The sequence below is a fragment of the Colletotrichum aenigma genome (assembly GCF_013390185.1).
Source record: "Colletotrichum aenigma strain Cg56 chromosome Unknown KSG_Cg56_contig04, whole genome shotgun sequence".
Classification (NCBI taxonomy): Eukaryota; Fungi; Ascomycota; class Sordariomycetes; order Glomerellales; family Glomerellaceae; genus Colletotrichum; species Colletotrichum aenigma.
This window is the reverse complement of record NW_023500910.1, coordinates 1,651,519-1,678,939: the sequence shown is the minus strand read 5'-3', so window position 1 is coordinate 1,678,939 and position 27,421 is coordinate 1,651,519. Positions and strand designations below refer to the sequence as shown.

The 27,421-nt window shown below is 53.6% G+C and overlaps 8 protein-coding genes across 8 annotated transcripts; 3 read left to right on the top strand and 5 right to left on the bottom strand.

Annotated features, from left to right (window-relative positions):
• Positions 1 to 5,696: 5,696 nt before the first annotated feature.
• Positions 5,697 to 7,631, bottom strand: CGCA056_v006318 (Heterokaryon incompatibility protein 6, OR allele; the record flags this gene model as incomplete). The annotated part of the gene is made up of 1 exon (XM_037321569.1): positions 5,697 to 7,631. The coding sequence occupies one exon, from the start codon at positions 7,629 to 7,631 to the stop codon at positions 5,697 to 5,699; it is 1,935 nt and encodes a 644-aa protein (XP_037179807.1).
• A 1,416-nt stretch (positions 7,632 to 9,047) lies between these two features.
• Positions 9,048 to 10,685, top strand: SPT10 (the record flags this gene model as incomplete). Its single annotated transcript, XM_037321568.1, has 1 exon — positions 9,048 to 10,685. The coding sequence occupies one exon, from the start codon at positions 9,048 to 9,050 to the stop codon at positions 10,683 to 10,685; it is 1,638 nt and encodes a 545-aa protein (XP_037179803.1).
• A 1,073-nt stretch (positions 10,686 to 11,758) lies between these two features.
• Positions 11,759 to 13,601, bottom strand: cct7 (putative T-complex protein 1 subunit eta; the record flags this gene model as incomplete). Its single annotated transcript, XM_037321567.1, has 4 exons — positions 11,759 to 12,897; positions 12,948 to 13,269; positions 13,327 to 13,493; positions 13,556 to 13,601. 4 exons carry the CDS (start codon positions 13,599 to 13,601, stop codon positions 11,759 to 11,761), a joined length of 1,674 nt encoding a protein of 557 aa, XP_037179804.1.
• A 633-nt stretch (positions 13,602 to 14,234) lies between these two features.
• CGCA056_v006315 (Heterokaryon incompatibility protein 6, OR allele) lies at positions 14,235 to 15,947 on the top strand (the record flags this gene model as incomplete). The annotated part of the gene is made up of 1 exon (XM_037321566.1): positions 14,235 to 15,947. The coding sequence occupies one exon, from the start codon at positions 14,235 to 14,237 to the stop codon at positions 15,945 to 15,947; it is 1,713 nt and encodes a 570-aa protein (XP_037179800.1).
• A 4,891-nt stretch (positions 15,948 to 20,838) lies between these two features.
• On the bottom strand, positions 20,839 to 21,291 carry CGCA056_v006314 (uncharacterized protein; the record flags this gene model as incomplete). The annotated part of the gene is made up of 1 exon (XM_037321565.1): positions 20,839 to 21,291. The coding sequence occupies one exon, from the start codon at positions 21,289 to 21,291 to the stop codon at positions 20,839 to 20,841; it is 453 nt and encodes a 150-aa protein (XP_037179801.1).
• Positions 21,292 to 21,462: 171 nt separating this feature from the next.
• Positions 21,463 to 21,795, bottom strand: CGCA056_v006313 (uncharacterized protein; the record flags this gene model as incomplete). Its single annotated transcript, XM_037321564.1, has 1 exon — positions 21,463 to 21,795. The coding sequence occupies one exon, from the start codon at positions 21,793 to 21,795 to the stop codon at positions 21,463 to 21,465; it is 333 nt and encodes a 110-aa protein (XP_037179794.1).
• Positions 21,796 to 22,554: 759 nt separating this feature from the next.
• On the bottom strand, positions 22,555 to 22,940 carry CGCA056_v006312 (uncharacterized protein; the record flags this gene model as incomplete). The annotated part of the gene is made up of 2 exons (XM_037321563.1): positions 22,555 to 22,624; positions 22,678 to 22,940. 2 exons carry the CDS (start codon positions 22,938 to 22,940, stop codon positions 22,555 to 22,557), a joined length of 333 nt encoding a protein of 110 aa, XP_037179806.1.
• Positions 22,941 to 24,282: 1,342 nt separating this feature from the next.
• On the top strand, positions 24,283 to 24,837 carry CGCA056_v006311 (uncharacterized protein; the record flags this gene model as incomplete). The annotated part of the gene is made up of 1 exon (XM_037321562.1): positions 24,283 to 24,837. The coding sequence occupies one exon, from the start codon at positions 24,283 to 24,285 to the stop codon at positions 24,835 to 24,837; it is 555 nt and encodes a 184-aa protein (XP_037179805.1).
• Between the last annotated feature and the right edge of the window lie 2,584 nt (positions 24,838 to 27,421).

The following is a 27,421-nucleotide window of genomic DNA, read 5'->3' as shown; positions in this document are numbered from 1 at the left end:
GGGATGTCTAGAGATAGAAGGGGCGGATCCCATTCATGACTTGACGAAAGGTCGTTGGCGAGCATGCATTGTAGATATGTATCGAGCATGATTGTCTTTAGACTTGAGTACCCCGACGTTAATTAATACACCGCAAACCTCATTGGATTGGACAAAATTATTTTTTTTCATCCCCGCGAACTCGTGAATTGTCAAATCATATGCTTCGGTGACGAGTCGAGTGAACCTGGTTGAACAGCAGTCAGCCGCATCCTGTGCGCTTACCTAATCCGTCATCCCACCTTGCGGCGGAGACTTCCGTCCAGCTTCCCGAAAGCTCCAAAAATTGTTCCTACGCAGGACGGACCGCAGCAACCACCCCAAACCACCACGCTGCCCCATTCAGCCATGATTGTGAGGAGCATAGCCGCCCGGCAAGGTATGTCATTCCCATGTGCCTTCTTCCAAACCCTCAATTGAACCCAGAAACTAACCTCCGTCTCCCCCACAGGCCGGAAAGCCCTCGCGGCACCCATCGTCTCGACATGCCGCCGCGGCATCCAAACCGAGTCCCTCATCGGCGAGTTCACCCCGGAGCAGCTCGAGGCCTTCACCACGCACGCCGCGCTCCGTGCCGGCGGCGCGGCCTCGAAGGGTCGGTACCCGGAACACGTCCGCGAGGCCATCAAGCCGCTGCGCTCGACAGCCTCGCAGTGGAAGAAGTTCAAGGCCGCGCAGAAGGCGACGGACGGCATCGGCTCATCGGTCGGGCGGGCGTACGTGCCCTCGGAGCTGATCAAGAACCCGCCGAGCCCGCGCGACGTCACGCTCGAGCTGCTGATGGCGAGCCAGACGCACATGGGCCACCACACCTCGCTGTGGAACCCGGCGAACGCGCGGTATATCTATGGTGCGAGGCAGGGTGTGCACCTGATTAGTCTGGAGGTCACGGCGGCGCATCTGCGGCGGGCGGCGCGGCTGGTGGAGGAGGTGGCGTACCGCGGCGGTCTGATTCTGTTTGTGGGCACGCGCAAGGGGCAGATGGAGATTGTGACGCGGGCGGCGCAGCTGGCGGGCGGGTGCCATTTGTTCACGAAGTGGACGCCGGGGAATGTGACGAACCGGGACCTGATCAATCGCGGCAAGGAGATCAAGGTGGTGGACGGCAAGGACAAGAAGCTGAAGGGGTTCGAGCGGTTCGAGCGCACGGCGCGGCCGCTGCTGCCGGATCTGGTGGTGTCGCTGAACCCGATGGAGAACTACACGATGCTGTACGAGTGCGGGCTGGCGAATATCCCGACGGTGGGCATTATCGACACGAACGCGAACCCGGATTGGGTTACGTACACGATCCCGGCGAACGATGACAGGTAAGGGCACACAGATATCGTTTGTTTGGCCAAGACGGGAATGATGCTGACTGGATGTGGCAGCTACCGCTCCGTCGCCGTCATCGCAGGCGTCCTCGGCCGCGCGGGCCAGCAGGGCCAGAAGCGCCGCCTCGAGGCCGCGAACAACGGCACCATCTCGTGGGAGGTTCCGACGCCGGTGCTGAAGTACATCAAGGACACGAGGAAGGCGCACGAGAAGGAGGTGGAGAAGCAGCAGAAGGCGGGCGTGTACGTCGCGAACAGAAGCGACGCGGCGGCCCCTGGTGCCGGTGCCGATGGGGCGCAGGTGCCGCTGAAGAAGATGGTGGAGGCGCAGCGGGAGCAGGCCATGTTCGGGGACGAGGCGCTCGAGAGCGAGATTGAGGAGGCGGTTGACGCGGACAGGATGGCGGAGGGGGCGTTGAACGAGCAGTTGAGGAAGGCGCTGTTGGAGCAGGAGTGAGAGATCAGGAGAGAGAAAGGATAAAAGCAAATGTATGAGTGTGTACAATAGTAGAATTGCCCGTTGAAGGGTTTCTTGCTCTGAATTGGTGGTTTGCTGTGATTTCTGAGGAGGTTTGTTACCGGTTTTCCAACGACAATATGAGGCGGTTGTTGGACGTAGCTGATGCACCCCCCCCCCCCCCCCCTTTGTCTGAGGCATCGCCGGCCTTCCCACATGCCGCTTCTACCACCGCTAGATGACCAACATCAAAACAGGGCCTTTCGGTCTTGGATCGACCATTCCTTCTAGTATTTATTGGCCCGTCTTGCTTTCTCTATGTAAGAACCTCAAGACAATACTCCGGCTCGTTGGGGACATCTACACCGTCGTCTTTTTGTAGTGGGGGAAAGCAAAGAGGCCGTCGTCGCTGAAGCCGACTCGCACGTGGAAAAGGCAGAAGGCTAGTTCACCTAACTCCTCAGTCGTCTCTTCTTGTATTTCTTCTGGCGTATACCTTTGGGAATATTGCGGAGACGGACACAAGCGTACCATCATCCCCCAAACTTTCATCGGCCACGGGGGCAGTATCTACGCATCTTGACATCGGTTTCACGGCCAAGGCTGCCGGAAGAACCGAAATGGACAACAATTTTGCCTTTGTGAGGATCAGAAACGTTTCCCGGGTCGGACGTGATTTTATAGGAGACTTGCCCAGAGTTGTCGTCTGCTGTGTCGTGTGATGGTGCGCGAGGTATATTTAAGTAGTATTTCGGGGGCCGCTACTGTTTTCTAAGGGCCACACATTGTGTCTGTTGCATCCTTCATCTGTACAACCAAGGGGATCCCGTTCAATGAATTTCCGCATCCTGAAGCCAAGTCTCAACCGTGGCGATCGCACCAAACCCACGCTCGACATCTTCTCTGGCTACCGTGTATGCCCGTCTCATACGAGAAGACCGGCGACTGCTAGTCAACGCAGGCACTGTGGAAGACAAGATTACTGTTAGACAGCCTTTCTTGATCAAGCCGATAGGGTGGGCTTCATGCTGAGCCACCATCGTGGGCATCGGAATCTGCCCTAGAGAGCTTCTAGTTAATTTTCTTGATGGGGTTTGAGAAGCTTTGCCAGTCTGTTCTATATACAGATATGAAAATTGATTCTCCACTTAAAGCCTCGGCTTGTGGTTCTCTGCTCCCAAGGGGTTCAAGGCGGAGTTCATGGCGTTGAGAAGCCGGCTTGAGAAAGTGAGTCCAAAGCTGCGATTGATGCCTGGGCTCGGTGAATATAAAAGAAATTCTGTTCTGTGCACTGGAGACACCCAAAGACAGCCCAAAGACAGCAACCAATTTTCCATGATTCCTTGCGTTCTCCTTGAGCAGGCATGAATTGAAACTGGAACTAGTATTGACACGGGAGCATGACTTTGGTTGTTTTGGGCCCCGAAAGGAGTCGGGTTTCAGGGACTTTTGCTCTTCTCTGGAATATTATTCTGTCTTCATCGGCCAGGGATAAGTGAAAAATGCCTCTAAGGGTGGACAGCGATTGGCCTTCCTAGCCGGAAGGGAGCGTCGATGCGGCAATGCGCGGATCTGACTGCGGTTCGGTTAGGTGTCACAGCACGGCGGAATTTCAAAGTCTGGTCCACGTGAACCCAACTCAGAGGTGCCCATGACATTGTGCGGTTGGTTTAAGAGTACTTTCCACATTCTGTTTCGCCGTTTATATTCTCTAAAAGACTAATTACCTTGCCAGATTAATCTCATCAGCTTGTTGCGGTCACAAGTAATAGATGTTTTTTAAGTGACGTGCTGAAGATCTTCTAGACTCACGGAAGCAAATTCTTTGGGTCCACTAGCGGGAATGATCAATTCCTTGATAGTCTCTAACGGTGCTTGGCCATTGCTTACTCTAAGAGAAACGTAGATAGGGACCTTATCTTAGGGGATGACAACATCACCTGAGCTGCTGCTTGTATACGGGACGCAATATGTAACTGTCGGAGACGCCGCTGGACACCGAAAAGATAGGAATTACAGCCGCAAGCGCCCCAGTTATACATTTTGGGAGCAAGACGTCGATAGTGATAGTTCCGCTTGGGTTCAGGGCGTTGCACACGTTAACCCTACAACATTACTTCATATTGCCCGGTCGCAAGACTTAATTTCACAAGGTGTCTATTTATAAGACGTTGTCTTAATCTCAGCCTCAAAACTTCCGAGGTATCAAGTGTCAGCTACGTGTCAAGAGAGCAAAATGCTCCGCTTGCGAAGCAGCAAGTGAGGAATTCGTTAATCTCTCAAGGTATAAACAGTGGGAACTCTAAGCATCTGAGATGGACTCAGCAGGGGAATGACTTGACTTCCAAATACAGTCCAAACCTATTGATCGGTCCGTAGCGGCGTTCCATCAAATCTCTAAAAACAGATCATGTGCTGCCTACCTTGTCTACGAAATCCCCGGCGTTCCGACAAACCCCATGGCAAGCCCGGGAACGCCGTTGGCTGTGTATTCAAGAAGGAATACACTGTCAGCCGGGAAGGTGGCTAATGACGGAAGAAGTGAAGATACTCATGGAATTTGATGTGCTCTTTAAATCGTGTTGTCTTGTAGCTCTTGAGGCTACTAATGCCTGCTACAAACATTGTACCAGGGCAATGGATAGTTAGGGAAAACGGTACCACCACATTTCCCGATTAATTGCTAAAAGAGATCGACTGTGGCTCGCGCGTTTATACGACCCCGTGGTTCCTCAGCGGAGCCCATCTTTCCGCTGTGTACTCAGACAATTGAGAAGACATTGAAATCGGCTCTGGCCATGTGTCTACGTTCGTCATGCCGAAGGCTGGGTAAACCAACTGCTTAAGATGCCTGGAGAGCATCTGTAAAAAACGGCAGTGACTTTCCCACATCGCTTTGCTAGAGTACCGCCCATGGCTGTAGTGTCTTGACCTTATCTACATTACTGGCCCATAAATGATTGGCGAAGGTACATAAGTGATAAGCCCTTCTATAGTATTGTCTTTACCTCCAGATTGATCCAGGTCGCTAGCCGGTCCCATCTGATTTGCTCCGCCGTTTGTGACTTATCAATTATGTATAAGCGAGCAACGGCCAGTGTGGTAAATGGTATATTGCTGAGATCGGCCGGTGGGTATCAGCATGATACGACGAAGAATGCCTCAAGGTATGTTCGACTTTGGCGGATAGGGTTCCAGCCACCTCCAACAAACAGCCGAACAACCAAGATCACATTGTTTCCGGCAGAGTTCACACAAAAAGTGCAAAGGCAACGTCTTATAGGCCGCATTTCTCGTCAAAGTAGAGAGTGTCCGCTTAATTGGAGCTCGAGAGGGTAGGAATTAGTCTTGTCATATTTATTGAGACCACCAAGCACCGAACGTCTCTTGGCTCTGCAATTCAATGGCGAGCAAATTCCTCAGTCATTTACACTCTTCTGAATCATACTATTCGGTAGCTGTGTTCAAAAGTGTAAATTCATTCAGATTGTCCAACAGTTGCTGATATTCTTTCCACCAGCCATGCTGTGACTTCTAGTCAACTTCGCTAGCTAGAGTATTCGGGCATTATGATCGATCGAGTAAGGCAACGGACAGGGAGCATTAGAGTATAGTCCCCGCGAGAAATGAATCACAGTGAACAGCTCAATGCTACATTGCTACGAAAGTTCCGCGTTATGCTGTGCCTAGACATGAGAGGCGACTGCAAGCGATTGGAGAATTCTTTTGCCATTTGCATGGGATCGAATTTGGTGTGCTGAAGACTGGCTTTTTATTGCAGGCTACCTATTGTCAGGTTGCTTTTGTTTGAGACCCGTCATTGCAAGCCGAGAAAGCTCTCTTAGATCTCAATCTCCTAGACCCGTCTTCGTTAATCACCAGTTTCAGACAATCGTCAAGTCTACCAGGCTTAACCCCCGAGCCCTCAGACGGACGGGCGCCATTCTCGGATCAAACCACTCCCAATCGCCTTCCCCACCATATCTCCATAGCAGCCTCCCCGTTTGTTCTGACTTCTGCTCCCAGCCATCAGGCAGCTCTTCGAGACGAGGATCATTGATCGTGATCATGCCGCTTGGGTGGATGAAGACCGGTCTGCTGAAGGTCTTGTAGATCATCTTCCACCCCTCTGGCAGTGGACCGAGAAGCCCCTCGAAGCGCATAAGACTGTGCAAAAAACATGCCCCTACAATCCTGTACTTCAAATTGCCAACAGGCCTCATGATGATGGGCATGTTGCACCCCAAGATCACGAAGATCTCGTCACCCTCGCGAGCTGCGCCGGTACCGAGGGCGAACTTGCCTGATGTGGTTCTCACAAGCTGCATGCCTGTCATGCTTTTGGAGAACACGTCCAGAGCGCGAGACCGGGAGGCAGCTTCGAGGTCTGATGGCTGTTGTGGCGCGTGGCCCGGAACACCGCTGAGGAGGATGTCCTTAAGCTGCCAGAGCTCCAAGCTGGTGTCGTCAAAGGCGATGTCCTCCTTGAGATGGCCGCGCGCAATTGTGGCAATCATGTCGTCGACCGCAGCGCCATCATAAGCTTGGATACCCTGTGGGAATGAAGCGGCTACCCAGGATGCAAATGTTCTCTGAACATCCTCCAGGCTGGGTCGAGGGGGCATCGGAGACGTCTTTCGAGCGATAGTTCCAACGTGAGCCCCCGTGATTTTCAGCTTTCGATCAGCTGAGATGTTGTACACTGTCTTGGTGTTGCTGCTGGCTGAGCCGATGCCGTAGACACCAAGCGAAGGCACCGGGACCGTGAGTTCGGGAACCCAGCTCGGGCTATCAGCCATCTCACACATCGAGAGGATGTTGGCAATCGAGACTGTCCTCAGATAGGTCTCTGTATAGTCAAAGAAAACATCTCTGGCACTCTTCGTCTCAGAGTAGTCTGGCTCTATTTGGAGCAAGTCCTGAAGGCCGAGGAGACCATACACCCTGTCTCGCTCATCCTCACACTCGCAATGCCGAGTCATGACGAGCATGTACAGGAAAGAGTTGACTCTGGGCTTAGAAAGGGCTACATCACACGCCGTTTCCAAGATCTCTCGAAAGTAGCCTTGTGACTCTTCGTCCAGGGCAGGTTGGTGGTCCACGGTGTAACTTCGCAGGTGCTTCAAGCCGTTGCAGAACTCATACCAGCTGAGCTTGCAGTCGCCGCTCTGGAATAGGGCGGAGTTGTTGGCAAGCCAGATCTCCTGGCGGATCCACACCCTCCTGAACCATGCATCGGCGAGGAGGGTTACCAAGGACCGCCAGTCAGCTTCACGTAGTTGCTGGTCAAAGTCTGATGCGAAGTCCCTCAGGATGTTCATTGCTCGGGGTACATCTTCATCTTCGGCGCTGAGCCAGAAAATGACCCTCTCCGCGTGGCGGTAGATCGCGCCCATGCGCTGTACCTGAGCTGCCCGCTCGGTGAGGTTGCTCTGATTGATGCATACCGCATCGCACCAGAGACTGCGGGTTTGTAATATGTGTTCATCACTGGTGTGATGACGAATGTGTCTGAGAGCCGACGCCAGATTCTGTCGAATCTGGATCGTGCCGATATCCTTCGAATCGTCGTCCAGGATGTGTAGAGTAGCTGTTTCACCCACCTCTCCCCAGACGTAGGACATTGCTTCATACTCCGGCGGAGAGACTGACGAATCAAAATGCCGGTGTGTGATCCGAGCCCGGAGAGGACTGTCCAGGTCACCGGGGGAGAGGAGCAGCACTCGAATCTCGTGCTGGCTTAGGGGTTTGTACACGAAGTCTGTCGTGCTGGACGACATGGACGCCGCCATTTGAGACGCTGGAGGCACTTGAACCATCGTGACGGCGAATTGTTCAAAGATTAAAGATTGATGGCAGTTTGAGGCGATACAACAGTTTGTGAGCTTAATCGAGGGATGCGTAACTAAAAACGCAAGACAGATGGGCACTTCATATAGCAGAGCCCATTCCATCAGCTAATACCAGGATATCGCTGGAATTGATCTGGACCCGAGAGAACGGCTGAAGACAGTTTTCGTGCGGTTACACACTTGGCGCCTCGCCTGTTCAGCTGGTCTTGGTATTGCACTTTCAAACACATTCCGGGCCTGTCTGTCAGACTCCATGAAAGGGAGATAAGAACACTCATCGGAAAAATTGGCCCATGTGATCTTGAATCCGGAACGCCATCTTTCTTCTTTGGCGTCTGATGTCGGAAGCTTTCAGACTGGCTCACGATAACATCGTTGGTGGTCATCTCAGGGCGACTTTTGGTTGAAACTCAGGGGAAAATCTTATTTCGGTATGTTTGAATTGAAGATTATGGGCTTGATATACATGATGAAGCATGGCATTGGAGAGCCTTGTCGTTAGATGTGAAAAGGAGCTGTGCGTGCTAACCTGGGAATAGCCTCACTCAGCATCACACTGGGAAGCCCAGCCACATGTGGCTAGGGACCCTAGTGGCTCGGTCATCAAATTACATAATTCATGCCCCGCCCCCATGTTGAAAACTTCGCGCCTGCGCATTTCCCCTCCCCAAGGTCGAAAACCATCATCAAACGAACATTTCAGCACGCACAAGCCCAGGGCAGCGAGCCAGCTCCGTTTTCCACACCCCGCCAAGGTCAGGCATTCGTGCATGGTAGCTGTGGTGTCATCGGCTGAAACTGGGCAAAGCAGGACGCACGCGCGCATCATAATCAAGTGCAGCGGCCACCCCTTCAAGCCACCACAACGACCGCATTCGCGTCGGAAGCGCTGTCGCTGCAGACTCTCTACATTTGTCGGCGTCGCCAAATCGGCGTCTGAGCCGAGGTCGGTCGTTTGGGAATTCCCGCAGCCAGTCGGGGAGGGAGGTCCGGTCCTCGACCAACAGGAGGAAGAGGAGGACACTGGCCAAAAAGTATTCTCCAAAAACTCGGTAGGCTTTATTTTTTGCAGCCTTTCCTTACCAATCAATCTGCATCTTTGCTTGGCGACATCAAGAGAGGGGTTTGAGGGAGAGAAGAGGAAACGCAACGCGCCTGAGGCTACTTACCGTCTGCTTCAACTGCTGCCTGCTTTGCTACACATGTGAAATGTTGACTAACTCCCTATCGCTTGTGAGGTTTTAGCATCAAGTTCGTACGTATAGCGAGCGACTTGTTGCAAACGGCGGACTGCCCAAACCCCAACACGGGCTACCCCTCTTCGTCTTACACCGCTAGAAGGGACAGCACAGGCCCCCTCCGCGGAGCCGATCCGTCGCAAAGATGCCGGCCATGCTGGACGACCCGGCGAGCCCCACAATCTACCGCGTCTCCGGCGCCCCGCCGTATCCGGACCCGAACAAGCCCGAATTGCCGGCCGACATCGTCCCACGTCAAGTGACTCTCCGGGACCGCCAAACTGTCGCCACCATCATCCCCTTCGCGTCCCAGCATGAAGTCCCGCAGTCTCTCGTACGCTACCTCAGCGACCAGCTCAACAAGGAAATCGAGGGCGGCGACACCTACCCCATGACCGACCGCATGCCCGCCGACAAGTTCGGCGCCTACTGGTTCCAGAACTTCGGCGCCATCATGCTCCTCGGCAACGTCGACCGCGCCGACCTCACCGAGGACATGGATTGGTCCCGTGAGTGCCTCGGCAGCTTCTACATCAAGCCCAACTACCCCGGCCGCAGCTCGCACGTGTGCAACGCCGGCTTTCTCGTCACCGACGCCTCGCGCAACCGCGGCGTGGGCCGCCTCATGGGCGAGTGCTACATCGACTGGGCGCCGAAGCTGGGCTACACGTACTCTGTGTTCAACCTCGTCTACGAGACCAACGTCGCGTCGTGCAAGATCTGGGACGCCCTCGGCTTCAAGCGCATCGGGCGCGTCAAGGGCTGCGGCAACCTCAAGTCGCACCCGGGCGTGCTCATCGACGCCATCATCTACGGGCGCGACCTCGTCCCCGGCGAATCCGAGGAACTCGTGAGTGAAGAGCGTTTCGACAAGATCAAGTTCTACCTCAAGTACGGCAAGTACCCGGCGGGGGCTGACCGCGCCGAGAAAAGCAGGCTCCGCAGCGCCGCGACGCACTATAAGCTGCTGGACGGCGACCGGCTCATGCTCAAGGACAAGGAGGTCGTCCCGGACCCGCGCCTCCAGTACGAGATCGCCCGCGAGGTCCACGTCGCCAGCCATGGCGGCATCAACAAGACGACGGCCACCATTGCCGAGAAGTACCACTGGAGCCGCATCAAGGAGACCGTTAGTGACGTGATTAGGAACTGCGCGGAGTGCAAGGAGCTGGGGAAGATGCCGGCCCCGGGGGGCAATGGGGGTGCGAGGGGCAGGGCGGCGGCTGCGGCTGCTGCTGCTGCGGCTGCCTCGAACAAGAGTGTGCCCATGACTAACAATTCTCTTTCGAATCCTACTTTATCTGCTTCTTCATCTACACCGATGCCGTCTGCCGCGAGCGTCAGCGCCGCGGGTCGCGTTCTTGCGCTGCAACCACATCATCTACCGCCGTTATCCCCGCCGCGGTCGTCGCCGTATGCGGAAGTCGCGTCAATACCACCGTCACATACCCTCCGCGATCCATCTGATTCACCTTTACCTCGACATCCGCATCACAATCCCATGCTACAAGACGAATCGTACCAGCCTATCGACCCGCAGATCATTGGACCGCCACCGACGTCGCATGATCCGTATAATCATTACCACCCACACCACACAGACTTTCAAGCTTTGCTCAATGCCACGGAGGCCGAAGAGACGCCGGAGGAAGCAGCTGCTGTGGATCGAGACTTGGATATGCTGATAGAGCAAGGGGATGAGGAGGAGGATGACGTTGATGAGCCTATGGGAGACAAGGGACGGGACAAGGAGATGTATGGGATGGGGTACTCTGCGGGATAAGGCGAGTTGACGACATATCGCGTTCGTGGGCAGCGGCGGTGGTATTTTCTTTTGCATTTTCTTATGACCTTTTTGCATACTTGGCAGGCATAGCACTCGAAGACGACGAATAGACTTCCTACCTTACTTCTCATGCATCGTCTCGAGTAAGAACGCTGGAAGGCACAGTGCCAGGGCCAACTAGCTTACCTGGTTGCATGTACGACACCAACTGAGCTCGCCCCTGACACGATTCCGACATTCAAGAAGCTCTCTCTTTTTTTTTTTTTTTTTTTTTTTTTAATAGAATCGGTTTACTTAGGTGGTGTGCAGATGCTCCTCGAGTGCCTCGTGCATACCAGCAAATTGCTTCCCAGGCTGTCAACTGACTGAACTGTCAAAATATCAGTTGTCAATCATGAATACCGCACCAAAATCCACGGGCAGTTTCTCACCGCCGAGCCACAGGTAGGTTTAAATTGTACTTCTCGGTGACGGCTGCCCATCCACTTAGGGTACAGCTACCGCTAGTGTTCCCTCTTCGAGATTACATCAGCTGTGCATCCCACCCGCCTATCGGATGCTGCAAAAATATAGCTCGGTGCTTTTTAGGTTTCTTCACTGCATTTTAATGACTTTCGGAGGTGTCATATCGACACTTGTAAATTTGTGTTTGACAGCTCTCAGTTTGCATGTCATCTCTATGTCGTTTTTCAAGAACCCCGCGCTGTCAGAGAGAACATGGAGTTCTGGGTAAGCCGGCCCGATTTCATCACCAGCTAAGCGGTACTAATCCTGCACTCGCTCGTGTCAAGTCGTGAACACCGCAATTTGACATCTGAAGAATCAATCGCGACAAGGTAGCCTCTCCCGTGCGTACATGACCTATATGCCGTCGTTAGGATTTTCGTGACATCAATGCTGCTCCTTGATGAAAGCACGTGGACCGCTCATGGCAGACGACAAATGACCCAGTCTATTCAGACTTCTGGAAGCCAAAACCCCTGTGGGGCAATTCTAGGTATCATACAGACGCCATTCATCAAATCCTTTTGACTTTTTCCTTTTCCATTCATTTTCCAGTCATAACCACCTTACCGGCGAGGCATGCCCCGTCCTCTGCCTCTCAGGGCGCGCTGGGCAGCACCAGGGGGCAGGGCCTGACCGGGGGCCTGAGGCGCGGCACTCTCCTCGTTGCGGATCGTCTCGTCGACGCCGAGGATGAGGCAGCTGGCCTCGGTGGCAGCCTGGATGGCGTTGACCTTGACCAGCGCGGGCTCCCAGACGAAGCGCTCCATCATGTCGGTGACGCCCTCGTTGTTGAAGTCGACACCAGACCATGTGTTGCCCTTGCGGTGCTCCACGCGCAGCTTGTTGAGGATGTCGGTCGCGTCGAAGCCGGCGTTGTCGCAGAGCTGGCGGGGGATGATCTCGAGAGCCTTGGCGAAGCTCTTGATGATGGCTTGTTGCTTGTGGGGGATGTTCTTGTCGGCGAAGCGGTGGAGGTAGGCGGAGACCTCCATCTCGGTGGCACCACCACCACCGACGATGGTGTGGTTCTTGATGGCGCGCTTGACGATCATGATGGCGTCGTGCAGCGAACGCTCGACCTCGGCGATAAACTGCTCGGCACCACCACGCAGCATAAGTGTGCAGGTCTTGGCCTCGGGGCAGCCCTCGAAGAAGTTGAAGCGCTCGCCACCAATCTGGCGCTCCTCGAAGCTGCCGCAGGTACCGAGGTGCTCGGCCAGGATGTCAGAGCACGTTGACTGAACAGTTGCGCCGGTGGCCTGGACCACGCGCTCCATATCCTGGGCGGCAACACGGCCAGCGCAGAAGACGTCGCGGTCGGCGAAGAACTGAGTAGCCAAGTCGCCAATGGGCAGCTTGCTGAGAACGACCTTGGCACCGGTCTTGTAGATAGCCTCCAACTTTCTGTAGATAATCTGCCACTCCGCATCGACGACGGCCTGGTAATCCGAAACCTGCTCGACGCGCACCTCGGCGTTGTCCTTCTCGGCCTTGAGCTCCAACTCGACGTTCAGGCACACAATCTTGGGCTTCTGGAAAGACTTGGGTTGTTGCTCGAAACCGGCGTAGGAAAAGGTCTTCTTGAAGGCGACACCGTTGACAAAGAGGGAGTCGGTGAGGGAACCACCGGGAATCTTCTTGACGCCGATCAACTTCTCGTTCAGGTCGTCTTGGTCGAGGGAAAGGACGGCATCGACAACCACTGCGATACGTTAGAACTGGCACTATCGGAAGGCAATCGTGTTGACGTACTCTTTGTGAAGAAGTCTGTGTTGCGCTTAATCAGCTTGCTCGTCATGGCGGTGGCGGCCAGCTTGCTGAGTGTTTCCCTCCTGTTGCCCTCGTTGGTATCGATCGCGATCTCCTTGACCTTGTTGACCGCCATCATGGACGCTCTTCTCAGACCCTTGATAATGACCTGGGAGCTGACGCCCTGCTCGACGTGCTCCTTGATCTCCTTGAGGATCTCGCCGGCCAGGACGACGACGGATGTTGTGCCGTCACCGACTTCGGCATCTTGTGACCTCGCAATGTCGACGAGGATTCGGGCTGCGGGGTGGACAATGTCGAGGAGCTATCGGCGTGTCAGCAATTCAACCTCCATTGTGCTGCCCGCATCGTTCTTCCTGACCTTCATGACAGTAGCACCATCGTTGGTGATGGTCTGCTTGCCGTTGGCGTCGACCATCAACAGGTCGCCGCCATAGGGACCGAGGGTGGACTTGATGGTGGCTTGGACAGCCAAGCATGCGTTGATGTTGGAGATGATCTGACCCTTGCCCTGAGAGGTATCGGTTCCTGCGCAAGAGACTCGTCAATCGTGGCCCGCGGGCGGGCAAGGGGCGGTGGGGTAAACTCACCCTCTTTCAGGACGATAATGGTCGGGGTCTGGCCTCCGAACGACATCTTGGTGGATTATTTGTGTGACGACGAGTACAAGGCCAAAGGGAGCGTGTCGTTGGGTTTGGCGAGGTTCGTGTGTCGTCGCGGGGAGGCTGAGGTTCGGCTGTTCGTGGCCCAAGAAGCTTCTGGAGCTCCCAAAAAATTATTGCAGCCTTTCGTGATGCCCGCCGGGCACGGACCAGTGTGTGTTGTTGCCTTACCTGATGTGGCGATTATGTAATTGAGGAGGGGTACTGCGACCCCAGTCGCCCCTGCCAGCTGCAGCCCCACCAACGCTCTTCTCCTTTCATCAACACTTTCCCGGATGAGCTCTGAAGGCGCAGTCCTCCTCACAATACTCAGCATTCTCACAATGGATAATTTTGCCTGTGAATATCTGCCGAGTGGCAGAATTGCACTTCAAAAGCTATCCCTGGAAAATGGCGATATCGACCTAGAGGTGCCCAGCTGCGCCTTCGTGGGCAGCCAACCATTGCTATGCATCCATCCTACCAATCGGCAGCATCTTCAACTGCAGGCTGACAATCCAAGCTAACAATCTCTCTCAAGCTCATTCTCACCACTCAATCCCTGCCTCCTTCTCACTACAGACAACAGGAAGCAGGTTTTGGATCGAGTACTCGCGTCAGACTTGCTATGTCAACCATCACCTACCGCGAAGGGCTAAGCGGCCAGGAGATTCGTCTCCTTCGTCTTCTGCCTGGCGAGTGGCTCGAAGACCTCGCTGCGGAATTATATGTCGCCGACCGGGATCAAGACTATGTTGCGTTATCCTACGCTTGGGGTAGCACTCGAAGGTTCAACAAGATCATCGTCAACCGTCATGTCCAATTCATCACCTTCAACCTCGACCGGGCGCTGAGGGCCCTTCGCCGAACCACAGAATCCATCGTCATCTGGGTGGATTCCGTGTGCATCAACCAGGAAGATTCTGTCGAAAAGAGCCACCAAGTCGGATTAATGCACGACATTTTCGGTTCCGCCACCGAGGTTATCGCCTATGTGGGCGATGACTTGGATCGCAGTCGTCAAGATTACTCTCGCCGTTTTGCAAGACTTGGACTGGCCGATCCGGTGCGTTTCACTGGCAAACGGACGGACTTGCCTATTATCGAGAGATCGATCAGTCTTTGGCAGAACCCGATGTCAGGGTCGCTAACAGAACACGAGGAGATGCTTTGCCTTTACAGTATTATTTCGGCGCCATTGCATGAGAGCTCGGCGAATCTAGCACGGCAGTGTATGTTTGACGCGGTAAATCCAATTTCGCAACGGCATTTCCGACTAATGTCGGAGAGAACTCGACTTTTCGCTGTTAGCGACTGGTGGAATCGCATGTGGATTATTCAGGAAGCCTGTGTTGCAAGAGAGCTCACCATTATGTATGGTCGCGTTTCGATGCCGTTCAGTATCATTGGACACGGTCTACACGCTGTTTTCAACCCTTTTGCCACGGATTCCACCGAGTTTGCCACGGTGTTTTCCTTCTTGGCTGAAAAGGCCGACGCGATCGACTTCCTACGAGTGACATCGTACAGATCACTACCCTTCGCAAACAACAGTCCGCTACTCTGGTTGCTAAGAAATTTCCGGAGCAGGCGATCATCTGAGCCTCGCGACAAGATATTCGCCCTACTTCGACTTGCGCTTGACTTGGAAAAGGAAGCACTCGTGAGTATTGATACCGACTACAACGTTAGCGTCCACACACTCTTCGCTCGCGTGGCCTACAGAATCATCAAGCAAACTGGTCTTCTGTGGGTTACAACGTTTGACCTCCTTGCGAAGGCCCGGAACGATGTGCCTTCTTGGGTCCCTGACTGGTCATCAGACTATGCGGTTCCCGACTGGGATCAACACCGCGTGCGCCTCCACGGAGAGCTTTTCCAGATGTTTAATGCCAGTCGTGCTAGGTTCTTTCACTCTAAGCAGGACGGCTCAGAAGCTCTCTATGTCTTACCACAGCAGCATTTTCAACGCTTGGCTGACGAGGATCGCGTTGCTGGTTCCGACTGGGAGCCAGTTCATCGCCTACCCACGCAGGTAGCTCCAGAACACCCCGAAACAAAAAAGTCATTTGTCTTGAACGTCTCCGGGGCTGCGTGTGGAGATGTTTTAGGCATCACCGATTCTCTCGCAAGCGATCTCGCTAACCTCGAGGAGATACTCTATCAAATCATCACAATATGCCGGCTTTTCAAGGATGAATGTCAGCTGCAATATCGCAAGCCTTTCGTGGAGATCATTTCGCGTATTCTTTGCTTTTCAGCGAGAATCCAAAGGGTCTCTGGTGGCTATACACCACCACGTTGGCTTAGCAGCGCAGAAGAAAAACAGTTGTCTTACTGAATATTGGTCCGTTTTCTGGCGTCCGCCTTTGCGAACTACTGGCCGCGCAACGAATCCTACAGCGAGGATGATATCATGTTCTGGAACAAACACCTGCAGGACAGCGAAGAATGCAGCTTGCGCATCAGCGAGTGTGCTGGTGATCCACCCTTGTTTTGGACAATTTCATCTCAAGCAGAGAATCCCGCCAGTGACGATGATCTAAGCCTTCCGCTCTTCACATTTACTAGCGATTTCAATCTCAGAACCGAGCATGGGGATGTCAAACCAACGGGGATACGGCCGGGAGATAATTGTTGGGTTGAGGACACCATCAGAGCTGTGGCTAGTGGCAGTCGACTCTTCCTGACCTCCAAAGGCCAGCTCGGCTTGGGGCCAGAAAAGATGCGCGCAGGGGACGCGCTCTGCATCCTCGAGGGCGGCCTGATGCCTCATGTCTTGCGAGGACGACAGCAGAAACACGGGATGATCATGGTAGGAACATGTTACGTTGAGGGGCTCATGCATTGGGGAAGCGAGGCGGAAAATTACGCGGACAACGCGAGGGACACTGAAGGCCTGGAACACAAGCTGAGGCGACGATTACGGGACCGCAGTATTTCGCAGGAAGATTTCCTGCTTTACTGATTCAAGCGCGACACTGAGTCGGTGGGTCGACAGTCTATTTGAGCAGCCGCTCCGAACAGATGCCATGCGGCCGACCCAGCCTGATGGTCCTCTGCCATCACGGGCAGCCCCTTATTCTCATTAACCTTAGCACGTCATTTACCTATCGCTGTTACTCGTCAAACCACATGCTATGATGCAACCCACCGGCATGCGTATCGACCAGAAACAGACAAGGACAGGAATTCACAAGTCATCACCACGACGATCAAGCTGCGGATCCGAACTCCATTGGGCCCTCCTATGGCGCGGGATAAGCTTTCCCTAATAGAACAACATGCCTTAGCCAATGCAGTGGGCCCCGCCCCCCGTGCGACACGAGCGGAGCGGAAGAGCTCTAGAATCGTTTGTCTGGCCTTCTCAGTACGATGTTAGCCAGCAATTATTCATGCTTCATTTTTCCCAAGTGCCGGGGCAGAACCAGCTCATGCGGCTTATCAACTGCTAGGAACGTTTACACCGCATCCCTGGGACAACGACCCTGCCATCATTCCTCCCTAGGCTCAGCTCAGCCTCCAGCCTCACGTGGGTTTCATTCCCTTGATTGCCCAAGCATGCAGTGGAAAATACAGGGGCGCGAAGCATTCCCTTCAGATCTATGGACAGCGCAAGCCACAATCAACGATCCTAACCCGACGGAGGAAAGCCCAGCTTAGTCACCGGAGTGCACTCCATGAGACTCTTCTCTCCATTTTCTCTTTTCGTATCAACTCCGACGCGGCAGTCGACCGGCCGAGATGGGGGGAAAGACAAGCGAGACATTCGCACACTGGCCACAGGGAGAAGAAGGGCAGAGGCCTGGAATGATTGGCGCACAAGGGCGTTTTGCCTTCATGCCTGACCCTGGGAATCCTCATTCTGCGAATCCCTGGTTCCTGGGATGTGGGTGAGACCGTCGACGCGGCGGTGGAGGGATGAGAATGGCGATGCCTCGTTTCTTGTTGTCCCCACGGGCGTTGGTCTTGGCAAAAATGGAAGGGAAGAAGAAAAAGGACGAGCCTTACCTCTTCTCTCGACCGTCGCCCCTTTGCGTTTCTGGACATGCAGACGAAACTCTAACTTCGACCGGCTCTCTCCGCGATTCATCTTTGGTGACTAGAAGGAAGTTTCGTTGTCTCTTCTTTTGAATTTGGCCCATTTCTCTATTAGGAGAAGCTCGTGGCTCTTAGCCTCGATCCTCGTCGAACTCTTTTCACGATCCTGCCAGTGCTGCTGGAAGCAGACATCCCGGCAAGATGATTTGGCTGCAGAAGACGGCCGTTTTGGCCGTCTTTTCTCTGTTGCCTACCATACATGCACAAGCGACTGGCGGTCTCAACGGGAATTGCTACGCGTTTAATGGTGCGCAACGGCCAGTTACTAGCGACGACTTTTATGCCGACGCCGCGAATATGACCCAAGAGAACTGTTTGGATTTCTGTCAACCAAAGAACTACACTTTTTACGGAGTAGACAGCGGCCAGTCGTGTTATTGTGGCAGCGAGATCAATCCGACTACGAGTGTAACTGCAGATGATAATTGCAGCATGGCGTGTTCAGGAGACGCCGCGGAGAGCTGCGGTAGTCTCAGCGCTCAGGTTGTCTTCACCGTCCCGGAGTCAACCACCACTTCCACCACCGCCTCAAGTACCGAGTCCAGCACTGCTTCCGAGACAGATTCCACTGCTACCACTACCGATGATGCTACTGCTACAGATAGCACAACTACCGCGACCGACGAGGCTACAACCACTGATGAGTCCAGCACCGCCACTGATGAAGCGACTACCACGGACACGGATGGCACTACGACAGCCACGGACGAGGCCAGTACCACGACTGATGAGGCCAGCACAACCACTGATGCCGTCAGTACAACCACCGATGAGGCCAGTACAACCGCTGACCCGGATGAGGTCGCCACTACAGACAGTAGTACATCCACTGCTACGGACGAAGCTACTTCCACGGATTCCAGCTCAACTGAGGAACCGTCTAGTACCACTGAGACATCCGTTGAGGCCACCAGCACAACCGAGGACGCCGGTACAACGGAAACCTCCACGGAGGCCACTAGCACAACCGAAGATGCCAGTACAACAGAAACCTCAACTGGAGTGACAAGTGCGACTGAAACCTCCAGCACGGAGACTTCCAGCGAGGCGACCAGCACTGAAGAAGACGTCATCAGCACATCGACCGAAGCAAGTAGCTCTACAGAGGAAGCGAGCACAATGGCGACCTCTACAGAAGCAACTAGCACAGATGAGCCAAGCTCAACTGAGGCTACATCGACTGCGGCAAGCTCGACTGAGGCTTCATCAACGGAAGCTACATCAACTGACACCAGCGCCACTGAGACATCTGCCGAGATTAGCACGACTGAGACGTCCACTGAAGCTAGCACTACGGCCACACCCGCGGAGACCAGCACTACGGCGACTTCAACTGAACCCAGCAGCTCGTCAACGGAGGTCGAATCTACCAGCTCGACGGAACCTGAGTCTACCAGCACGGCGGAAGTCGAGTCTACCAGCTCATCACAGGTCCCGTCAACAACAGCATCGCCCACCGAGACTTCCGCCGAGCCGACTACAACGTCCACTTCTTCCGAACCACCGATTGCGACGAGCAGCGCCACATCTCCTGAATCATCTACTGACCCAACGACGAGCAGCACCAGCTCGGAGCCTCCTGTTGAATCGACTACTGCCACATCCAGCTCCGAGCCTGAGTCGACCACCAGCAGCGCGACATCTGGAGCCCCTGTTGAGCCAACGACAAGCACCTCCTCTACTGCGGAAGAGACGACCAGCAGCACAAGTTCCGAGCCCACGGTCGAGTCGACGATGTCCTCCACGTCCGAAGTTCCCGTTCAGTCGCCCACAAGCACTTCAACTGAGCCTCCCGTGCAACAGACTTCAACCTCTTCTACGGAGCCCTCGGTGGCGCCTACAACGAGCACCACAACCTCCGAGCCTCCTGTGCAGCAAACATCGACTGCCTCAACAGAAACTCCAGTCCAGCCTACGACTTCGTCTACTTCTACGGAAGTTCCAGTCCAGCCTACGCCTACTTCGACGTCTTCGACGGAGAATCCTGTCCAACCGACTACGAGTTCTTCCACTGAAGCCCCTGTTCAGTCAACTTCGTCTTCAGCACCTCCTGTTCCACCGACGTCGAGCAGCAGTACATCAGAGGCTGCAGTGCCAAGCTCAACCCCATCTCCATCGCCTTCCCCGTCGCCTTCCCCGTCGCCTTCACCATCCCCCTCACCTTCACCGTCGCCTTCACCGTCCCTCTCACCTTCACCTTCGCCTTCACCATCCCTCTCACCTTCGCCATCGCCTGAGCCCTCACCTTCGCCTGAGCCCAGCTCGTCTCCATCACCGGAACCTTCTCCCAGCCCCTCGCCGGCTCCCAGTCCATCACCAGAGACTTCACCAAGCCCGACTCCCAGCCCCTCGGAATCTCCCTCTCCGACTCCTACCCCAGAGCCCGAGTCTTCCCAGAGTCCGACACCCGTGCCCTCCTCGGCAGATGCGCCGCCGAATTCCACCCCACCGGCAAGCCCGACATCACCTTCATCAGGCGGAACGGTCACCTCGGCAAGCCCATCATCTTCTGCATCTGTCTCAATCTCTGTACTCAGCACCGAGCCCGTGGCATTCGAGGAAGTCTTCAAAATTCAACCTGGCGAAGCTTTGATCGTGAACTTTGAGGTCATCGACCCTGTCACCGGTGAGAGGTCCACTGCGCCGTTCGTTGTGCAGTCTCAGGGCTGCAGAGGTGTCACGCCCGGGGAGTCACCATTCAGTGGGAACACGCTCACCGACGCTGCAAGCTATAGTGCGGCCACTTGCGCCGTCTACTGCGCGACCAAGGGGCTCACTAATACTGGTGCCGACCAGGGCACCTGCTACTGTGGTAGTGTCATCAGGGATCTTCCTCTCATCCCCGCGGAACAATGTGCGGCGGCTGGGAACAAGCGTCGTCGTGGTTTCCGTCTTGGCAAACGCCAAAGCGCGGTTAACGCCATTCCCTTGTTTGCAGTCATTCCGGCATCGCAGGTGGCCATCACTCCTGCGACTGTCACATTGTCGTCCTCCAGCATCGCAAGTCTTCCATTGGCGAACAGTGCACCTGCATCAACCACTGCGAGCACCATCTCCGTGACGACGTCTGGAGCTAGCACTGCATCTGTCAGTGTTCCGACGACGCCTGGTAGCCTGTCAGGAAGCAACGCTCAGTCCAGCCCTGTTGCGTCCGGATCGAGCCCCGCCTCTTCGTTAGGGTCTGCATCTGTCACACCACCTGGAGTCAGCTCCTTGCCCAGCTCAGTGCCTTCAGGCAGTTCACCACCAACTAGCCGTGGACCTAGCAGCTCGGCCATATCTGTGCCGTCAACAATTGTCCCGTCAACGAATGTGCCGTCTAGCCCAGTCTCGAGTCCGGCCGCCACTGGCGAATTTGTGGGAGAGTTCATCCTGGCTATTGTCGGCGGCATAGCCCCGAGCAGTATCCCAAGCAGCAGCGGCTCAGGCTCCAGCACCCGTCCAGTCTTGACTCCGAGCTCGTCAATAGCAAGCAGCTCTCTAGCTACCAGCTCTTCAGGCCCTGTGTCTGTGGGATCCAGCTCTCGCACTTCGAGCACCCCTGGCGCGTCAGTGTCCTCGTCAAGTGTTGTCTCCTCTGGCATCGGGAGCTCCTCCGTCACAATCAGCTCATCTCCTGCCTCCTCTTCCGGAAGCGCTATCTCAAGCGCGTCTTCTGCCCCCCCGGCATCCCCTGTTATTACGGCACCAATCTCCAGTCCATTTTCCGTGAGTAGCTCTGCGACGTCAAGCAGCCCGGTGCTTTCAAGCTCGCCTCAGCCCAGTTCCCCGTCATCGAGCTCTGCTCCGGCTAGCTCCTCATCAAGCTCTGCTCCGGCTAGTTCCTCATCAACCTCTGCTCCTGTCACCTCCTCGTCAAGCCCACCTCCATCGAGCTCCTCACCCTCCAGCTCTGCTCCCACCACCTCACCAAGCTCTTCGCCTTCCAGCTCGCCGCCGGTTACTTCGTCTTCATCCAGCCCCGTCCCAACGACGTCTTCGGCGAGCTCTCCCCCAATTAGCTCCTCGCCCTCTAGCTCGCCGCCGGTCACTTCGTCTTCATCATCCTCTTCCAGCTCCGTTCGGCCCAGCAGCTCCCCGCCTCCCATCGTTCAGTCAGAAAGGCCTTAGTCGCTGAAAAGTTCGCCTCTTCTAAGAACGTTGACATCTTCGATGTCATCAGCATAGACTCTAGGAACGTCGACTAGCGCGGATTGTTCGGGTCTACGGTATGATGGACGCGGATCCGATTTGGTGCCTCATGTGTTGTGAGCACCTCTGGATTCGAGGCCGTTGAATGTGTGGCGCTTAGTTCAGCTGCCACAAACGAAAATCAGTAATGTGAAGGAGAGTGTAATTCGGCTTGAGTTCTTTTGTAATGAGTAGAGAGTATAGACGCGGAAGATCTGAGTTGTTGTTGGATAACAGCATCTTGTTCAACTTATTGAGGACGATCTCTACTGAAACCTGTGGTGATATATTCAAAAGCGTTTACCTTCGACATTATGTTTGGCAGTTTGGCCCACTCTTAAGGGGACTTGGTAGGTCCTCTAGAGTGGAGCGAAACTGCCAAACTGGAAACTATAGAAGGTAAATGGTTACACGTGTGTGCCGACAGGTTTGATACATGTTCAATTCTAATGTAGTGTTGTAACGTGAATGTCCTAGGTGTACACCGCAAGCGGCACAGTTTTACGGGATTAGCAGCTAGGAAGGTATTACAACACCAGCGCACATCCAAAGTATAGGCAAACATAGCTTTCGTAAAGTTATTGTCACACTAAACTATACAGGCAAGTAGAGTAACCGCATGAGTTTCAATGCTTCATCTACCAGAAATTCCATCAATGCTTCGTGAAGACGGTCGCTTAACCGCCGTAGCAGTACTTGCTCAGGTTGGGGTTCAAGTTGCCGCAGACGCAATCACCGGCGGGGGCACTAGTAGAATTGTTAGTTATCACATTTGGGCATGAAGATACAGTCCGACGTACCCGTGCTTCTGGAACTTGTAGAGGAAACCGTCGGGGTTCTCGACGGTGGCGTCAGGGCATGCCTTCAAGCAGGTATCGTCGACCGGGACGCGGTTGTTCGGGTTGTCAACGCAGATAGCTGCGTTGGTCCACATGCAAGCGTTGGCACCCTGCTTGTGGCAGGCCTCAAGCTGGGCCTCGCAGCACTTGTCTGTGGCAACCTCATAAGCCCAAGCCGGAGCGAGGACGGCGAGAAGGGTCGCGGCAATGAAGGAGAATTGCATTGTGATTGACGACTTTTAAAAGGAGCGTGTGAATGACTGAAGAATGGATGTAAAGACAGATAAATGTTGGATGTCCTGCTGGTCGGAATTACGGTTGGTAGGGCTGGGAACTGGTTCTTATACTATCAGGGCTACTAATTAGAAACAACCATTTGAAAGTGATGAACCGTGAGACTCGGGATATGGCCCACACGGCTTTTGCACATTGATCCAATTTCCGAATACACTGCCTCCATTGCGGGATACCGAGGAGAAGTCTTGAGGCAGACAACGGTAATGTATTTGACATCGGCCAGTTTGTGACTAGCGTATTTCTAGAAGTGTAAAGTTGATTAAAAATTGGGTCCCTCATGAATCGTACAACTATAGATGACAGATCAATTAAGCTTTTTCTCGCTGTCACGCTGTCAACTTCAACTCTAGAGAGCCGCAATCGAGCACCCCATGTCACTGGATGTGTGCTTGCTCTATGACGCATTAAAGATTTTGGCAACTTTTCTCCGAATGGGTTTTTACTTTCCATGGCAAAGCCCGAGCCGACGCCTTTGAACATTTCGTAACAGTACGGCTGGAATTGCCTTCGGAAGTTCCCATGCCATGAGTCGTAAAGTGTCTGGCGTGGATTTACCTCCCTAACTAACTTCTGTTACTCGTCCGTGTCCGCCCCCACCCTATGACATGAGCATTCAGTGAAAACCCGAACAGGCGCACCGGTAAGCTTTGGAATAAAGTTTACATGTTCATCCATTATTTGATCTGATTTACGAGACTTGCCGTTCGATATGAAAAGCATGAACTTGGCAATATACGGTCGGTCTCCGAGGGCAGAACGTCGTCAACACGTCGTCTCATTCTCGTATCCGTTAGACACGCTAATGACAAAAGTTCCTGCGGGACGCCGTTAAACTTTCCGCTTTCGGAACATCAGACGACTGACCGAAGTCTGAAAGTCGGGATCCCGACAAGAGCATCTACTCTCGAACTACAAGATTGAGTTTACATGTTCATCTAGCATTTCCTGGATTGGAGGCGCAGATCTTGTTGCCTGGGATGGTCATGTTCCAAATGAACTGTATGAACTAAGAGAAAGTTTTCTAATGTCTGTGAGTCTAGTGCAAGTGGAACTTTTCTTCGCATTCATTTTCCGGTATCCCCGAATCCCCCGCGGAGTTGGATAGTGCGGCTGATGGCGACCGACTTTGTGATAGGATGAATATATAAGCTTGACGGCTGTCATATCTTTCGTTGTGCCATCACTCACAACAACACCATTCACTCTCTAGAGCTCGAAGCATACACTCTTTAACCTGACACTCTTTTATTCGTCACACAAGCTTCCATAATGAAGTCCTTCCTTCTACCTCTCGCGCTCTTCATCGCCGCCGCTCAGGCTCAGCTCATCCTCGGCGCGCTTGCTCTCATTGAGTTCACCATCGAGATTCTCGAGGCCGAAGCCGTCGTCGCGACCGTCGAGGTCTCCGTCGACGCAGCCCTGACCGGTGCTGAGGCCGCCGAGACCGCCGTGATCGAGGGCTCCATCACCAACGTCGGCACTACCGTCACCCGCGTGGGCGAGGGCGCCGTCGAGCTTGAGGGCGAGGCATCCCTGTCTGGTTTCGGCAAGGTTGCGACCGAAGGCCCCGGCTTCGCGCAGGGAACCTTCACCTACCGCCAGCCCTACCCCCTCGGCGTTGGCGCGGGCCGCAGCGCGACTGCAAACCCGCAGATCTCTCTCAACTTTGGCGCTCGCACCAACGCCGTCCGCTCCGGAGGAACCACCCAGATCAACTTCAGCAACCCCTCCATCAACAACGTCCGCATCACCAACCCCGGCGGAGCTCGCACCAGCGTCCGTATCAAGGGCCAGCCCCTCACCAGACTTCTTTCCTCCAGCTAAGCGGCATATCACGGAACGGGGCTTTGCAGAGGAACTTCTCAGTCCAAGCTCGACACAACTGGCCTCACTTCAGAATTCTGTGGAAGTTCCTTTTGAGGTCGTGGCTGAAAAACGAATGCATGAGTTGCTTTTTACAAGGTGGAAATGGGTTGGAAAACCCTCATCGTATGGATTTTGTTGGCCGTGGTCTGAATACATCTGTGAACTGAAGCAGGGATGAGACCTCACTCTCAAACTAAATAGCATACGTACTGTTCAACAAAAATGTTCCAATGAAATTTTACTTTAGGTGACTGCGGCGGCCTACTGACTGAAAGAAATGTATAGTCAAGCAAGACAGAAAGCATCTTATTTTAAAACTAAGAGGGTGGAGAACCCGGTAAACAGAGACAAGGGGTACCACGCTTACAAACGTTCAAAGAATGGGTTCTAGATACAAGACAGGCGGTTACAATGTGTGTGACTTGCATTATGACTTTGAGTCTGAGACCCGACTTCCTCTGAACGGGCTACTTTGGTCCAGGGACCGCTTCTTCCCGCTCATTGGCGCGATGCGGATCCGCCACACCCTACTGCGCCCCTAAAGCTTGGTCCACAGCAAACACCATCTTCCCTTGATGTTCTGGCCTGTGGCAAGCAACTGGTTTGCTTTGATGGCGTCTCTTAACGAAGAACTTCACGTATTTGAGGGGTCCATTTGCCGGTTCGAACCTTGTTCAGAATCGCCTCAAAGCCTTCGCAAAACACGTCTCCCAACTTGAAGTATCAACAAGGTTGATTGATCAGAAGCAGATGATGTAATGAAGACATCCATCCCGCTTACTGTCAGGCTTTCTTACGGCAACCAACCGCCATCAAGACAATTGGAAAGAAGGATTTACTGCATATGCAGGTCAGACTCTCACACGGCCGTCCACGTGTTCACATTCCAGCCGTCTCCACAGCAGAGGGTTATATCATAAGGGGCCATCCAAATCAGCGCAGATTTACTCCGAACTCGAGGCCTGTGAAATCAATGGATAGCCCTTCAAAAAGGTAGAATCTTGTGCTCATTAACGTTTCATGCTTGTCATTCTCATATTTCTACTCTCAAGCGCTTTAAACATCATTGTGTCGGTCTGAGATGTCCTTTAACGTTCGAGCTGCGGTGCTTCAGGACATGGACATGGTCCATGCCATCTATAACCACTACATACTGAATACGCCAACTGACATGCATCATGTTCCTCCTTCTTTGACTTCATTCGTCGCCGAATATGAAGATTTATCGTCCCGAAATCTACCATATCTCGTTGCGACAGGTTTTCACGAACTGGACATGCCTCAACCAATGACCATGAGTACCGATATCTGGTCACAGCAACAGAGTCAACCTGCAGAACGTATTCTCGGGTTCATTCATGCGTTTCCGTTTCGCGGATACAAAGTTGGATGTTCTCACACAGCCGAGCTTGCTGTCATTTGTCACCCTGGGGCGATTAAACAAGGCGTTGGGAGTGCAGTCATGAAAGAATTCCTCCGCTCCCTGGAAGAGGGCGAAGCGATTGAGCAGATATTGGCCTTTATGACGGTGCTTGAGGATCCAGAAGAAGACAACAGAGTCAGAAGCTTCTATGAGAAATGGGGTTTCAAGGAGGTTGGGAAATTGGTAGATGTGGGCCAAAAGTTTGGACGCAGGTAAGAAAGTAAACCTGTACATAAAGTCTTCGCTAACAAGTTGTGGGTTTTCCAAACGATGGATGCAGCGTTCGGTAATGAGTTGTGAACTTTGAGATAGAGCTTTCTTGATCAACGATCTCTCGCGTCTCAACGTGGGCGTGGTTTAGGATATGCCAGAAGGAAGTGATTTGAGGATGGGTACATGGCACCAGATGCTACTTGAGACAGCCTCAATTAGAGACATGGCAAATTGCACCAGAATCCATCTTCACTTTCAAAGGTGATCATATTTAAGGAAAAAGGTACTTTGTCGTAAATTATGGAATACCATCACTCACATGGAGACTCTAATGAATGACACCCGTCCCAAACGCTCAAATCTCCTGCCCGTTATTCTTGGCTCTGTCCCAGCTTCGCCATCCGTCAAATCCTTCAGGAAAGTTGTTGATGAGGCGTTTCATCTCTTCCATCACTCTTATAAGCAGGCTAGGTCAGTTTGGAGTCTGTATCCATGTGAAAGGTGGCTAGACTCACATTCCACGCCATCTAAGAGTCCCAGCGTAAAGGACAGATTCGTGCAAATTGAACATACTAAATACTGGGTCAGCGAGACCAGCCATTCAGTTGACATTCCAAAGGTAGAGGTCTTACATCGAGTATTCCTATCGTCCCAGTCCTCCACAGGTTCCGACTTTGGATACTTCTGATGATATGCTCTAACATAAGGCTTACCGATCCTACAATGAGGGTAGCGCCATGTCCCAGGCTCATCTTATTAGTTAGCTGGCTAGGCCTTCTATCATAGGCTATGGCGTTAAGGTTAACTTACACTCGTGATGCCCATAGAGACTACAAGCGTCGAATACAATAGGATTTCCGGTATCCAGATCTGTACAAGCGTTTCCATAACAGAGATCGCCATGAA